Source organism: Suillus clintonianus (assembly GCF_016758775.1).
Source record: "Suillus clintonianus strain FC179 chromosome Unknown DEU56scaffold_7, whole genome shotgun sequence".
NCBI lineage: Eukaryota > Fungi > Basidiomycota > Agaricomycetes > Boletales > Suillaceae > Suillus > Suillus clintonianus.
This window is the reverse complement of record NW_024539231.1, coordinates 455517-470748: the sequence shown is the minus strand read 5'-3', so window position 1 is coordinate 470748 and position 15232 is coordinate 455517. Positions and strand designations below refer to the sequence as shown.

Here is a 15232-nt window from a genome sequence, read left to right as displayed (position 1 = left end):
GTCAATGTCCACAACCTCACTGCGCCGTAGCAGTCAAAGTTAAAAATGATTGCTTTCCTCGACTGAAGGGATATACATGAATACTTTACTCTCTGTGGTATGCTTAGCAGAGTTTACATCAATATAAGTCTTCATTAGTGGGAAGATCGAACCCTGCGGCATGGAGCAGGGTAGCAAACTGAGTGTGAATTCATCAAGATAAGAACGAGAGCGTGCTGGATAGACAGACAGACGAACCTGAACTTTCGCAATAGAGCGAATTTGGCTCAAGTCGTAGCCAGGACGCTCGCTGAGATCACCTGAGGGAATATCAGCTCTGGGGTGGAAAGAATGGGAGGGTGTGAAGAACTGACCACTGTTGTGGTACATGGGGTCCGCAACTAGGTGGATGCGAATTAGCACGTCGAAGAGTATGTGCGTTTAGGGCTTACTTGGGCCAGCACGCTCAAACACTTGGGTCGAGGCATATCCTTGCTCATGGAAGGACTGAAGGAATGCAATACGAGTTGGCTCGTGTTGTCATGCATGAAATCACAAAACTGACCTGATGATCACTGCAACATGCAGCAGTGTAGCCCACAGTAAGCTCAGGGCTGTAGATGGCTGACATGTTTGAAACAAGTTGAGCCACTTCTGGAGTACCGATGCTGTAAAATGGAAGAGGTCGTCCATGTCCGGTTTAGTAAATCAGGTATAAAGAGACGCACTACATCGGAAGTCCAAGTTGAGGAGGTTCGCCAGGGGCATGGTACGCAAGCATATCAGCTTGAATCATCACAGTGATATTTGCATCCTTCTCGCGCATCTCGCCTGCATGGAGTGGTCAGATCTTTGACGCGTCGAATAGGTGCTGACTCACGGGCGTAAGCCTTTGAACCGTACAAGCCCTGTTCCTCGCCTGCGAAAGCGACGAGCTCTACGTTGCTGCGGAACGTGAGACCGGAGCGGGCAACGGCACGTGCGATTCCGAGCAGGGCAACAGTGCCTGAGCCGTCATCGTTTCCTCCAGGAGCCTGAAAATATTCAGAAAATGAAGCTGGTGATAGCGGACAGAGACATTACCCTCTGTGAACCAAAGGAACCACGAGAATCGTAATGCCCGGAAATGAGAACAGTGGACGTTGTGTCCACAGAAGCAGGGTATTTGCTATGACTTCGTTGAGCAACTGCAAGAAGAATGAGCAGACTTTGCTTACCAGGCTACATTCGGCGCGAATCCGAACATGAAGGTCTTGAGTTCGCAAGTTGCGCCCGTCTCCTCAAAACGCTCCTTGAGCCAATTAGCAGCGACGCGGGAGCCCTCCGCAAACGAGTGGCGGGAGACAATTCCGGACTCTCCATCCTCACCCGTGAGCCATCTGATGTCGTCACGCATCTGATCCAATGAGATGCTGTTTACGACTGATGAGACGACTGGGTCGAAGCGAACGGTCTCAAGGAGGTTCTTGACATGCTCGATAGCAGGTTTTGGGACCGGAAGAAACGACCTGGGTTGCATGGATAGAGTATATGGCTTCCAGTAACGAGGGAGCAACGCCTCAATGCTGGGCGCTAGACTTGGTTCGACGGTTATGAGTCCATAGGATCCCCCCGCTGGCTGCAAGTCCACCAAGTGCAACTCTACCCCAGGCTCATCTGCAGAAGACAGCAAATGCTGATAACCAGACAGTTGTTGACCGCCTCCCATGGAGTATCCGTCTTCTCTCAACCACCTAAAGAAACCTTGGACCTCCGCCTTGTACTCTGGAGTTACTAGAGCACTGTCGATAGCCGACTCTTGCAGCCATATAAGTTGACGGTCACTGTTGGCAACATATGGAACCAGAGAGGCCGCTTCTAAGCCATTGAAAGAGCTGGTTTCGAGGCAAGTAGGTGAGAGATGGAAAATGCTCCGTCCTCCGTATGTTCCATAGAAGTTGTCTGTTAAACAACCTGGTGTAGTTTCGACGGTAGCAATGTTCGGCGTATACGGGGTTACCAATAGTAATGCAGTGGCAACACCAGTAGCAGTTGGGGAGAATACCATGTTGATCTGCAGTCAACGAAGGGCACCGAGGCACTTATATCAGTTGATAGCAAGTTGCTTGAGATCTGCCTCGAGAACGCGACACGACGATTTGGGACAAACTTCCAGTAGCCGGTCGCCGTGAGTACATACCTCCCGGGGCCCAAGAAGCGACCCGGAACGGACCAGAACGGCGGCCAACGGAGGCAATATGCGTCCGTGCGATACCCGGTAACGTGACCGTTATCGTGGAATGACTGGGAGTTTCGCCTTCCTAGCTCTACAGGCGAGGTCGACTTTTGCACCTGCGGCCAATGCCATGACAGTTACCCACCGTAGGAAGCGAACAGGCTCATGGCGTATCTGAAATTCAGGGTCTCGATCCTGTGAATCACGGGCTGCATCAAAATATTACTACAAATATCACTACACATGTATGTGGGGTATACTAGTGCCTTGACACGATGAGAAACAGGCGATGAATGGTTGAACCTAGGTTGAGCGGGGTTATACAACTGAGACGGTGTTGCTGTACAGCTAGGGGCCATTATGACTATAGAAAGTCAGATTAGAATGTAAGGTCATGATATTGGTCGTGTGACTGAAATCAACGATATGAGACCTCGTCGTCGTCGTCCGGAGCAACTGGATAGGAGAGAATGGTGTTGGTTGGGGAACGCTTCATATAGTGTGGAAGGTTTCGATCCAATTCTGATGGAGGGATAGAGAGAACCAAACGAAAAGCATCCTTTCCATTGAGGTAGAATCGATACAGCCGTTTCTCGCGGATGAATCCCAGGGACTCATAGAGGGAAAGAGCCGGTGCATTATCATATTCAGTTTCAAGAACGACCTAGTTGGGCGTTAGGCAAGTTCTGAAATATAAATATGAATTACGCACCTCGTCAACTCCGTGTCGTCTCATGACCTCCACTGATCGTCTGACCAACGTGCTTGCTGGGATCGGTGGGTAAATAGAGATGATTGGATAGGAGCGCACGTGGTTACAGCGTACCTACACCACGTTTGCGCCAGCTCTTGCTAACGCTGAGCATAGCGATATAACCTCTATTGGATGCATGTTTGTGCATACTCTGCTTGCAAACGATGACACCTATCGGGTCCGATGATCCCGCAGGTATTGCCTGAAAGGGTCGTTCATTTCAGGTGATAGAAGGAGGTCGTAACACGCACGAGAAAAGAAAGTTGTGGCCTGTACATAGTAAAAGTCAGTGATTCGATTTCGCCAAATGGATAACGAGACTTACCATTGATGTAGGAAATAACGATATGTATATATCACATACGGCTCACTGAGCTCACTCTGCACGAGCGCCATAATGTGTGGTAAATCAGATTCGCCTACATACTGTCTGTACAATATTTCAGTCATTGTCTCAGATAATGGTCAGGAGCAAGAGCGGAAACACGACTCATCCTCAAGGCGAGCACGCGACCGACATTGCAAGGTCCATGGCGCGGTCTCCGGTGGACCATAAATATTCCCACGATTATACAACATCAAAACTAATCCCAGTGTCTTGCTCAACTTGATCTGCATTATGGAGTCCATATTACGACTCAGAAGCGTGCTTTTGACCAGTCTCAGCTCTCGTGGACATGGAGAGCAAGAACTCTTTGACGAACTCATGATGCACAAGCAGCGCCTGCTGGAGCTGTTCGAGGTCGGGCAGAGCAGTCAGCAGGAACAACAAGAGCTGCGAAGTGGTGAGCGCTTTGCACCTGTATCGACGCGTAAAATCCAATCATTTCTCTAGGAAGAATTACGATCAATGGCAGGTCATTCGCAGTCAACGCGGATTTTGCTCAGCAGGCAATATTCCTTGCCCAGCAGCTCAAATCCTCCGAGAAATACATCGCGAGCATACTGCATTCTGTCATGACCGAAAACCCAAATATCGGCCCAGTTGGTTGCATGGAAGCTACAGTCGTTGAATTTCATCAAAGACGACGCCATCTGGTCGACTGTCTGCGTTACATCTTTGAGGCTGCTGAGCTGGCTGAATTGCCAGATGCACCCCGACTTTACAAACGACTGGATGCTTTTGCTAGGCAGGATCTCGTCCCACCCACGAAGGGACCAGGGGGAGAGGTGTCTCTGGCATTACGAATATTCAAGGAGTTGGAGAACTTGGGCAATACAGTTGCACGAGCACAACAAGCAAAACAAAGTGCCACGAGCAATACTGTAGCCCCTTCTGGTGAGTGCTGCCTCGTCGTGCTGTTCATATCTAATGGACCATCGTTATAGGTTGTTCACCCACTCTGGGCCACGACATCCTCAGTGCACGTTGCGACTCACTCAAATACGAGAGACGATACCTTGCCACTGTCTACTTTCAGATTGCCCGTCTTGGATGTCTCACAGTCTCTGACATTCGCACTTCCCTCGACTGGCTATCCGTGAATCCCAACGACGCCATGACATTCTATGTCTTGACTGCCATTCTGGCTGCCTTTGATTTGGTGGATCCCTCATCTGTTGGTGGCCAGAATCGCCAACGTCTGGCTACAGACAACGCAATGATAACATATATGAAGCAGAAGCTCTCCCGAAATACGGAATGGAAGGATACGGGTTTGAAAGCAATTGTGTTGCTAAAATGGACTCTCCTCTTGACAGAGACGCGTCACCGGGACCCCTCTTTGGAGGCCAGGGAGGGTTTTAAAACAACAGAGCTAGAGACTCAGATTTGGAATGCGGTCCAGGGCGATGCCTTTACGTACCTCACCACAGCGCTTATCCAGTTGCAGCAGAGGTCCAGAAGCTCCCCATCGACATCATTCGCTGCCTTTATCGAGCTTACGCCCGAGCAGGAGCAACTAAGAGAACCGCCTCACGAAGACTTTAAGCTCGCCGTTCTGAATGCTTGCGACGCGCTGGTGCGCTCGGTGATAACATATGCATCTTCAGAGCTACGTAAAATCAAACAACGCCAGGAGGACATCGTGCTCGCCGGCGCACGTCTATTCCGAACAGTGACACATTCCGGGCAAGACTCGGATTCTCAAGCAAATCCACGCAACGACATCGCCATGCTGTACTCGTTCATCGGTCTTCTATACTCCATCCTTCCTCCCGAACGAGCTCTGCAGTTCTGGGGGGCTACGCCACTCACTGAAACTCACCGTCTCACCTACCTGGAGGTCACGGAGACCAATGCAGGAAGACTTCCGTCTTTCCTACAGTGGGCAGTATGGTCCACACAAACTCGTGATGTCATTATGACCACTGCGCTATACGATATGCTGTCTGGTTTAGCAAAAGGCCAACAATGCAGCGAGCTTGCGTATAACTTCCTTGCTAGAGGTGGTGCAGAAGTCGTACCAGGGAGCAGCCTGGCTGCCAGCTCATCTCACTACAGTGCTGGTTCGGCTGTGTCCTGGACGCTCATATTCGCCCTCCTAGAATCCTGGGCAGCTTCATCGACCAGCCCCAAGCCCCACCCACCTCCGCAACAAAGCTTGGGGGCATCGTTCAGTAGCTTCAGGTCATCTCATTTCGCCGAGTCTCAAGCTTCCTCTCAACAGCAGCAGCAGAAACAGGTTGTCATAGGGCCCAATGATGTTTTGCTTGCCCAGTCGTTCCTCCGCCTTCTATCTACCGTGGTTTCGTGCTCGGTCGCTGTCCGCCTCGCGGTCTCGGGAAACACGCATTTCAGGGCTATTCCCACGCTAGTCTCGCTGATACCTCTTGGGATACCCTTGGAGCTGAAGGGAGCCATTTTTGACGCCCTGGCAGCGTTTTGTGAACCTGGAGCAGGTGTTGCCGGAGTGGAGATATGTAGATCGGTATGGACGTTGATGGAGCGGCTAGAGGTCATAAACGTCCGCGCAAGCACTTCTCGTATTGGAGGAGTCTTGCATCCCGTCAAGGGCGTCGAGGTGGAGTTAGACGAGGTTGAAGCTATCCACAAGCTCTATCCCGCTACGATCCCATTCCTTAATCTCCTTAGCACCCTTATTCACACTCCCAAACGCATTTCCTTGAAGGACCTCGTCACGGATTCGGAGCCGCTAAATACTATTCCTGATGCCCTTGGTCAACCTTATCGTCTTCCTGGAATCGGACCTTACATATCCTTCGTCATCGACAATGTTTTCGCTAATATTCCCCGGAGAGAGTACAGGCGACCTTCAGACAGGTGGCAGATGAATGACTTGTGCTTGTCTTTCGTCGAGCGCGTTCTTGCGAGCTACGACCTCGAGCTGCTGGTCTCATCAGGGGAGGATGTCGTCTTAAAGCGAGAAGCCATTGTCCCCCTTCTCGTTCATCCAGGATATGATATCATGCAACGCCTCTTGACAAACTCGCTGTTGCAAACCAGCATCTTGACGTACATCGTCGACGGCGTGGAAGGCTTTGAGAAAGGGTTCGCCGATGAAGAACCGCATTTCAAAAATACAATCGTGCGCGTTTTGCGGATCCTCCACCGCGTTCTGGACATCCAGGACATCTTCCTTGACGTGCTCGTGCCGCTCCTCACGGAGTTTGATGGCTCGCAGTTTGTCGGCGTCGCTCATGCTCGGTCATATTACACGCGTTTCGATCAAGCGCTGTCGTATGGCACGCAGCATATTCCTGCGATTGCTGCGTATGTGGCGTACCCTGCATACCCTGAGCTTGTCCTTCTCGCCGTAAAGATAGTCACGCAACTGTCGTCTTCCGTCAGCAATTTGACCACCCTCATTGAACGCAGCAATGACTCGGATCGTATCCTCAATGGCTTCAGGCAATTACTCAGTGTCGAGTCATTTGATGATGTGGATGCTAGCGAAGCACAGGCTGAACAGGTGACCGGCGCTGGCGCTCCTGATAGAGAAGCACAAGAACCCCTCGATCAGGCAATACGGCTTGCTATCCTTGAATTGCTCATCCAGAATTCGCGACCAAACCGACCGTATCCCACCATCGGCCATTTTCTGCTATTCGGTGGCCCAGAAAACGATCATCAAATCCAGGATCCACATGCATTGGGTGTGCACAGAACTTGTGCCCACGTCATCTTCGACCTCGTCAATGCCGGCGTCCCCAGAGTGCACGGCAAAGGCAAAGAGCGCGAACGTGAACGCCGGCTTGCGCGTCAAGTGGACCCGTTGTTCATTTCTATACCAGCCTTGGCAGAACGTTGCTACCAGGTCATCCACCAGCTCTGTGTGCACCCGCGGACATCAGAGTCCACCATGCGATATCTACGCACAAGAGAAGACTTCTTCGCCCGCCATCTCGCAGCCATACCTTCCAAAGCCCCAGAAACGCAGGATGAACCTGTCATCGAGGTACTATATCATGACGGTTCTCGCGTCATCACCAGCGTATCAGCTCTGCGGTCGTTCATGGGCATACGCTCTCGCATCCTGGATTTAGTATCTCTTGATCTCCACGCCCTGACCCGCAAAGGCCATCACAAAGGCGTTTTGGAGGTTTTGCAGATCATATTTGGTTCGGAGGCCATGGCTGGTGAGGATTCGTTGGAATGGGATGTGGACGCGTTGCAGCCGTTCCAGGAGATGGGCCAGTCGCATCTTCGGATCATCGAGTCCGTTCAATCCCTCAGCTTTGATTGGTCAGACAGTTTAGCCGTTCATCCTGTTGACCTGGATTTCCTTGGTCAGTTGAACCTCCAGTCCTGTATCCGTGTAGATGGCACCGGTTGCGAAGTCGTTGATCGATCTGCGCTGTTATCCCTGTTGACGCTCGCACGACGTGCCCTCCATGCCCAAGGCCGAATCACCAATGGCGCGCATGCTGATAAATTGAACGCTGAAACTTCGTACGTCTTGGAGAGTTGTGCGATCGAGAACCATCGCCGCGAGGTCGCTTTTGCTGTTGCTACGGGATATGAAGCGTGGTGGAGGCTATTGGACATCACACTTACCAAGTGCTTCCAGCGTCTGCCGCACGACAGGCGCGAAAACATGCTCTTCGACTTGTTGCACGTTCTACCTACCGCCATTCGTTCCTCTGATATCCAGGAACCTACCGCAGTTCTGCTTTCGGAAGCCGTGCTCTCTTGCATCACGAAGCTACGGGAAGATCGACGTCACCAAGTTATGCTTCAATCCGCCGGCGGGGACACTGATGCGGGCTCTTTGCCTGCAGAGAGACTGTATGCCCTTCTTCGCAGCATCCTTGACTGCATCCTGGACAACAACCGTTCCGAATTGGTCCGCGGCAACCTATACGCCTCGTTGATCAATTACTTCCACCTTATCGGAGGGAGTGATCAGAGGCCTTCGGGAGAGGCGTCATTGGAGACATTCGGAAAGCACTCATCGTCAATGTCGATGTCAATGTCAATGTCCCTCTCCGTTCTCTCATCGCGCGACGATCTGTCCGAATCTCGATCTATGCACGGGACGCCAACGCCTGCAATGAATGCTTCGGCGCTAGAGCAGGGTACGCTAGCTGCGTTGAAAAGCGTGTTGGAGAGGCTTGTCACAATCGTATCTCGGGACGCTATCGATGGCACCGAAGTTTGGAAGACTGTCGCTTTCATGCTGCTAGACTCCCTCACTCAACTATGCCGCTCGGACAAATCCCGCATGCTCCTCACGTCTTTGGTTCGCTATGGAATTTTGTCGAACTTTGTTCAGGGACTGAAGGAAGCGGAGTCTCAAATGCAGTATGTGCTGAAACCAGACCCAGGTACGTGAGCGGTACACTTGTATCGCGAAGAAAACTGAAGAAATGGCGTAGACGATCTAAATCCTCTATACGTTTACGAGTCAAAGATGTCCTTCTTGATACGGATGGCACAAACGAGGCCAGGCGCGGAACGGTTGCTCGAAGCTCGAATTTTCCCGATCCTGAGTCAATGCGAGTTCTTGGATACGAGACCAGAAGCGGATCAGTCGTTTATGGGTGTGTTGACTTTGTCTTCTTCGGAGGGATTTCACGTACTGAGTCGTTTTATGAAGACCAAGACTCTTTCTTGCCTTCGGCGATTCAGCGATACCACCAGCTTTTCATGCCGGCACTTCAGCTCGTTGCTGCGATGCTGACGACGTTGGGAGCTCAACATGCTACAGCGAGTAGTCAGGTAAGACTGATTTCTGATTTTTGTTGTCTGATGGATGGACTTTGACTTTGACTTGCTATCAGGCACTTGACTTTTTATCAAGCCATCGAGAAACGATCATCATTCTCCTCAAAAACGATGCTGAAGAGATCGGCTTGTCAATTGTTCAAGAAATCCATCTCATCGTGTCGCTGAGCAGAAGTGTCCTGACGCTCGTCCCAAAATCTGAGCTGGTGAGCCGCCGTTCTTACCCTTGTCTTACTCGGTGGCTGATTATGCTGTTCTAGATGTCGACAAATTCTGGGTTTGGTGGTATCCACGGAGCCGTGTTGGGCCTTGCTGCGAGGTGCCTTGGAAATAGAAACTGGAGTCAAGCAGTGAAACCTCAGACGGACGCAGAGGTTCTGCGAGCTAGCGTCTTTGCATCCGGGCATGGATCGACCACTCAATTTGATCTAAATTTGAGGCGCCAAGAACGGTTGCTCCTCAAGGCCATCGTGGAGTACTTGGGAACTGCTAGTGAATTTACAGGTAAGTTAGTGGCTGCCTTGCTTGAACGCTTGCTGAAAAATTGCAACTGTAGAGCCTGAGATTACGCTGGTGCTTTCTCCTGTGGTCACGGTCCCTCGACATGATGAACGATCGTCTCGTTTCGTTGGTATGTAATGGTCCTCTCTGTGCTATCTTCACAATCTTACATGGTTTGGCGTAGCCACCATACCGGCAGTCGGCGATGCTATCGAAGCGCTGAATGGACTCTGCGATGATCTTTCAGAGACTTTGAAACAAATAGCTGACTTGTCTGCTGAACTGTCTTCAAGAGACCATATTCGAGTCGACAACATTCAGGAGGTACGTCTGCGCGTCTTTCTGGAGGGTATTTTGAATTTGAACAATGTTTGGGTTCGTGCAGATCGTCAGCGTGTCTGATCCTGCTTTCCTACAAGATCTAGACATTGCGCAGAAGAGATCGTTGATATTTAGAGAGTATGAGCGACTTAGGAACGAGGCTCAAGATGAGGTTAAAAACATGCTTGGTGAGAATCGTTTCGGGACGCTATTGCTGGGTGATATTCACGAGCGCATACACAGGCACTACTGAGATGGTATTACTGTTGCTATGGCGCCATCTCGTGAGCTATGTGGAGCGTGATTTATCGAGCAGCACAACCTCGGCGCCAGCCATGAATATGAAGAGCACCCTCAGGCTTCTTCCGCCTCCAGACTCTGATTCGTTCAAGGCGAATGCAGGCAAAAGATTGATCGGCGCGCTGGCGAGGCTATCAACATTGGATTTGGTGAGTTCATTCGTTCGTGTTCGCATGGCTTTTGGTGACGGTGATATCAGACGGTGGATACGCTGGGAAGTGAGTGGCAGTCATACCAGGGATATATTGAGATTATGTCGCGGAGGTTGAGGGATACGGTTGGGTTGCATGAAGCTCTGGAGTAGATGATTTGTTGTAGTAATCGTTTGTTGTTTTCAAAAGCATTGATCGCACTGCGCTCACAATGGGTTGATTGGCGGTGTTAGAATGAATAATGAGCAAGCACTAGATATCGTATGTGAGAATACAGTCATGTCAATGGGTTTCTATCATTATTTTTAGAAGGGTAATAGGCTTCCTGCTCCTCGAAGAGCGACTTGTCCACCAAAGCGCAACGTTTGTGTACCTCCCGGGAAGTACGCCAGGACATACGCTACTAGAGATACTACCTGGACGATACCTGCTAATAGCGAACCCAAGTACGATTGGACCTAAAAATGATCATTGAAATGGAGCCTCGTGGTAATGAAAGACTGCAGACTCACGCTGATGGAGAAATAGAGTGTCAAGCCCAAACTTGAGAAATAGACTAGGGTGAATGGCAGTCGCTCTTTTGAAATTAGATGTTTTGCGTGATTTAATGGCCCTATGAGCACTGAGAAACTTGAATATGGTAGTGCAGTCAGCTATGATCGGTTGGATTGACATGGAGTGGTAGGACATACCCGAACATCACGAGCAAGCTCCCCAGACTGCGAGGGAATTATCGATCGGAAGGTAAAGAACAAGGACCTATGCATACCTAAATGACAAAGCAAACTTTGCAGGATTGATTGGAAGCATAGGGAGGGTTATGAAAGCGACAAAAAAGCAGACTGCTGCGCCCAACAAGCATGCACCGAACCCGAGTAGCCTGGAGATTGAGGTCTGCGTTGAAAAGACTGGTAAAAGTTTTGAACGCGTACCTCTCCCAACGTGATAGCGCAAACCATGCCTCATCTTCGTTGGAGCGTTCGTCGGATCTGAGTGGGATATAATCGCCTGCTACTGCATTATAGAAGCGCGAGAATGGGTTTGATGATGGGAGTGATTGTTGGGTTTGTTGAGAGTCGTCTGTGACGCCTCTGGCCCAGCGAAACTGAGAGAGATTGGCCCTGAAGCTTTGTTCTGAGGATGGCGGCATGATGGTGTTCACGGGAAAAGAAGGAGCATGTGAAGCTTAATTTTGTGCCTTGTTCATTCACACCAAACTGGGCTCACGTCATGCTTCGAGTCGACTTCTGCTGCGGCAACTGCGCCTTACAGGCACTCATCACACAGAATCGACAGGATGCTACCAGAATGATATACGCGCAATGCATAAGGTCTGAGCTGAGTGCACACCGTTCGCGATCAAATTCAACAAGGGCGAAAGCCTTAAGGGCAGGAAGTGACTTGGTAGTCTAGTAAGTGCGATCTTTAGTGGCCCCGAATCAAGACCAAATGGGTTGATACTCCAGTTATGGTTCCATGCATTATTCGGATATGATAACACGAAGGTCTGTCTAAGGGAGATTAGCACAACGCTCGAGTGCGACACGCCGGCTTAGAGCATCGAAATCGCGATACAAGCCTACCCAGCACCTGCCACGACGACGAGATAAGCGTGCACAGTGAATGGTCACCGTGCGTTGTACTGCATGGCCAGCACACCACTTGTCTAATCCTCCACACTAAAGCAGAGATCACCGTGCCGCGCCATGAGGAACAACTAGCATCCGTGGTAGTATACGACAGGCTGGTCACAAGCCTACATATCCTCGTGGTATCTAACAAAGTAGTAAGGGGATCTCTAAAGCTAAAGAGTAAACTCTATAAGATTGCTACTTTGCATTCTGCGTGCCATTGAGATATCTACAAGATCATGTGTGCAGGCCATCTAGGGATGCAGTAACAACCGACTACTTATAACACACCAACAGGATGGCGACGTACAACGCGTGGAACGACAGACTCTACGTGCACCAGGAGCCATGTCTGGAATATAGATCTATCGTCTAGCACACTGGGCCGTTGGAGAGTGAGAGTGTGAAGGCAGAGTATCGCGATCTTCCAATTATCTTGGTGCGACGACGAGGCTGTGATACCATACTTGCCATCATCCTTCTTGTGCTGAAATATCCCCTTAAAGTCAGACTTTTTCTCCCTGCATCTAACCGCATCCACTGTGAGCCAGTCGTCGAGTAGTCTGCCCTCGCCCGAGGGCAAGAGTTCGCCACCCTTATACCGAAGACAGACCCAGACGAGGACCCATATGAACGATTCAGCGTCGTGCTGGTACAAGTGTTTGACTTTGCCTGCGAGAGCATCTTCCCGGAGCAGTTCAATTGCCATAAATGGCACTGTTCCTATGCGCTCGTTGCCGCTAGGCCCGTCGGAAATTGATGACAAGTCGTAGTCATTGAGAACCGCCACCCATTTGCCATTTAACCGGTACACCATGAGATTGTTCGGACTGACGTCGCGGTGATGGATACCGTGCTTCCAGAGGGTATAATGACCTGTAGGCGCAGTTAGGGACAATAAAGAGCACAATAAAAATCACACTCACAGAGTGCGGCTTGCCACCATGCGCCGAGGAACTTGTTATCGCTCAGCTTCGTGATTGGACGAAGCTTCCTGAGCACGATGATATACAAGACGCGACTGCCTTCTTGACCGGGAGGGTCTTCAATCCCTAGTGCCTTCCTGATGTTCACCGTTGACGTCTCGTCAAACCTGTGGGACCAGACCAGGTCTGGAATGTGGTTCTTCACTGTTGACTCCTTGCTCGCAATGGCATACACCTTCTGCAGTATCTCATCCTCGCTCTGGCGCCGCTCTTCTGGCCAATAGAGCTTGGCAACCAGTTTCTTGGTACGATTACCACAAATATCCCTAGTCTTCCTCGTCTTCGATAGATACTTGCTTTTCACTGGAAAGACATTGGTTGTGCGGCCGCGTAGACCGAAGTGAGTAGTGCAAGCGTTGGACTGCAAGTCAAGTTTGAGATCAACTTCGCCGACAAGAATGTCGCACGAAACTCCAGGCACAGTGGTGAAGTGCGAATTATGGCCCCATTGTTTGGGTGTCATGCGCTGCATAGAAAGCAGCAAGACCAGAAAGCGAGGAAGATCTTGGATGAAATTGAAGCCGGCGGATTGAATGGCGTTCTCGCGATCAAAATACCAGATGTAGATGATGTCGTCTAGCACGGGTCATCAATGTGACGAGGGGCCTGCAGGATTCAGTCGACCTACTCATCACCACATAGGAAATGATGTGCTGCAGTGCAATGTTGGCGGCAGATATCTCTGCGGCATACACACCATTCTGGACGTTAGGATGAATCTTTTTTGGCTCCTGCTCTGTGTTGTTGTTCTTGTCGTTCTCGATGGATGTGTCGTGCTTGCGGGATGCGTAGTCGTTCTCGTTGGATGACTCGTCGGGCTCGCTGGATGACTCGTCGGGCTCGCCGGATGTGTCGTCGCTAGATACGTAGTCCCTCTCGTTGGATGTGTAGTCGCTCTCGTGGGATGTCTTGAGGCGCTTGACGTCTTCGCTGGAGATTCTATCCTCAGGTTTACGTTTGTTTTTTGCTGCTTTTGCTTTCAGTCGCTCGGACCTACGCGGAGCTCGGGCTGAATCGTGAAGGTCAGCAATGAAGTAGTAAGTAGATGCTCTAGGTGGGCTTACCTTCATTCGATGTCATGTTCGCAGGAGCCGAACTCGTTGCATTAGCAGGGGCTTTCGTTTTCTTCCGAGAGTCCAGATACTTCGTCACAGGGGCGGTATATTTCGTCACTTCATATTTTTTGGGGGGAGGGGCCAGGCGACAGCGAGGGCATTTGAATTCCACTGTTGATCGAACACCCGTCCACTCGAAGTGGCCGACAGGTTTGTGTGCCGCCTCCTTCGTGTAGAACGCCTTCTTCGCCCTAGCCTTTTCGTCCAGATTCCCCTCTTTACCCTTACCCTTATTCTTCACCTCGGCCCTACTACCCTTACCCTTTCTCTTACTCTTACCCTTGCCACGCTTGCTCTTTCGATTGATCGTCGCATCCTTCGCCGTTTCCCAAGAGACAAGAACGACCTCAGGCTTGCATGTCGACCATACGCCTTGGTGCATTTGTGTTATATTCTTGTCGTTATGATGAAAGAGGATATCGGTGTCGTCGTTATGCGGAGAAGCACGTAGTCCGGACACCTCCACATTGCTCAGTTCGAGGAGTGCAGTGTTGGCCGCACGCACAAAATGCTCGTAAAACTCTGGCTCTACAGTGCAATCGGCACTGGACAAAGGCATTGAGTTCCTTACACACTGTTTGACCTCCCTACTTACAAAGCAGTCAAGTTATCTGTGATTTCTGGAGTGTTGTTACAGATGTCCAGCACGGCTTCAAGGGAATCTTGAAGTAACTTCGACTTCTCACTGCTAGAGCGCTGTTCGAAGCCACAAAGAAGTTCCTGCAGCATTCCATCTGCATCGCATTCCTTGTAGTTGTCGACATCCCGAGTGATCCATGGGCGGACATTATCAACCCTGCGTGCATGACGAAGTTCAATACCGGTGGCCGAGAAAAAAGAAGAAGCAACGTACTTAACGCCTACAGTATTGACGGCGTCGCTGATAACGGCAGAACCAGTTGCAAGTGGGGTAGACCTGAGCGCGGATTCAGAATTGACGCCGTGACCCGGAGGAGCCGTCTTTGGCGCAGTGGCGCCAGTGGCACTATTGACCATGGTGACAAGGCTAAGTGCTGCAAGGAAATAATTCGTTAAAAACAAAAGAACTCAGATTGAGGTTCGCGTTTAGGTCAGAACGCAACTTCGGATGAGTTGATAGCAGAATGCAGGATAGGAGCCACAGTTCAACGTTCAACGTTCAGACTCTAGGG

At 50.5% G+C, this 15232-nt stretch overlaps 5 protein-coding genes across 5 annotated transcripts; 1 reads left to right on the top strand and 4 right to left on the bottom strand.

Moving 5' to 3' along the window:
• Nucleotides 1-33: 33 nt before the first annotated feature.
• Nucleotides 34-2230, bottom strand: DEU56DRAFT_776462 (uncharacterized protein). The gene is made up of 9 exons (XM_041351711.1): nt 1197-2230; nt 1063-1147; nt 860-1013; nt 708-810; nt 545-647; nt 432-486; nt 354-380; nt 238-299; nt 34-178 (listed from the first exon to the last, which is right to left on the bottom strand). The coding sequence occupies exons 1-9, from the start codon at nt 2024-2026 to the stop codon at nt 119-121; spliced, it is 1479 nt and encodes a 492-aa protein (XP_041213468.1). The 5' UTR covers nt 2027-2230; the 3' UTR covers nt 34-118.
• A 147-nt stretch (nt 2231-2377) lies between these two features.
• Nucleotides 2378-3486, bottom strand: DEU56DRAFT_776459 (acyl-CoA N-acyltransferase). Its single transcript, XM_041351710.1, has 5 exons — nt 3274-3486; nt 3200-3218; nt 3021-3150; nt 2907-2962; nt 2378-2858 (listed from the first exon to the last, which is right to left on the bottom strand). The coding sequence occupies exons 1-5, from the start codon at nt 3396-3398 to the stop codon at nt 2613-2615; spliced, it is 576 nt and encodes a 191-aa protein (XP_041213467.1). The 5' UTR covers nt 3399-3486; the 3' UTR covers nt 2378-2612.
• Nucleotides 3487-3562: 76 nt separating this feature from the next.
• Nucleotides 3563-10570, top strand: DEU56DRAFT_776457 (nucleoporin Nup186/Nup192/Nup205). Its single transcript, XM_041351709.1, has 12 exons — nt 3563-3733; nt 3784-4227; nt 4278-8675; nt 8727-8891; nt 8948-9069; nt 9132-9281; nt 9336-9579; nt 9632-9706; nt 9761-9900; nt 9962-10085; nt 10141-10346; nt 10397-10570. The coding sequence occupies exons 1-12, from the start codon at nt 3568-3570 to the stop codon at nt 10499-10501; spliced, it is 6339 nt and encodes a 2112-aa protein (XP_041213466.1). The 5' UTR covers nt 3563-3567; the 3' UTR covers nt 10502-10570.
• DEU56DRAFT_776453 (Got1/Sft2-like family-domain-containing protein) lies at nt 10571-11577 on the bottom strand. Its single transcript, XM_041351708.1, has 5 exons — nt 11282-11577; nt 11119-11229; nt 11042-11068; nt 10862-10979; nt 10571-10807 (listed from the first exon to the last, which is right to left on the bottom strand). Exons 1-5 carry the CDS (start codon nt 11497-11499, stop codon nt 10655-10657), a joined length of 627 nt encoding a protein of 208 aa, XP_041213465.1. The 5' UTR covers nt 11500-11577; the 3' UTR covers nt 10571-10654.
• A 576-nt stretch (nt 11578-12153) lies between these two features.
• Nucleotides 12154-15077, bottom strand: DEU56DRAFT_908008 (uncharacterized protein; the record flags this gene model as incomplete). The annotated part of the gene is made up of 7 exons (XM_041356950.1): nt 12154-12234; nt 12291-12856; nt 12907-13542; nt 13595-13975; nt 14031-14626; nt 14677-14877; nt 14935-15077. The coding sequence occupies 7 exons, from the start codon at nt 15075-15077 to the stop codon at nt 12154-12156; spliced, it is 2604 nt and encodes an 867-aa protein (XP_041213464.1).
• Between the last annotated feature and the right edge of the window lie 155 nt (nt 15078-15232).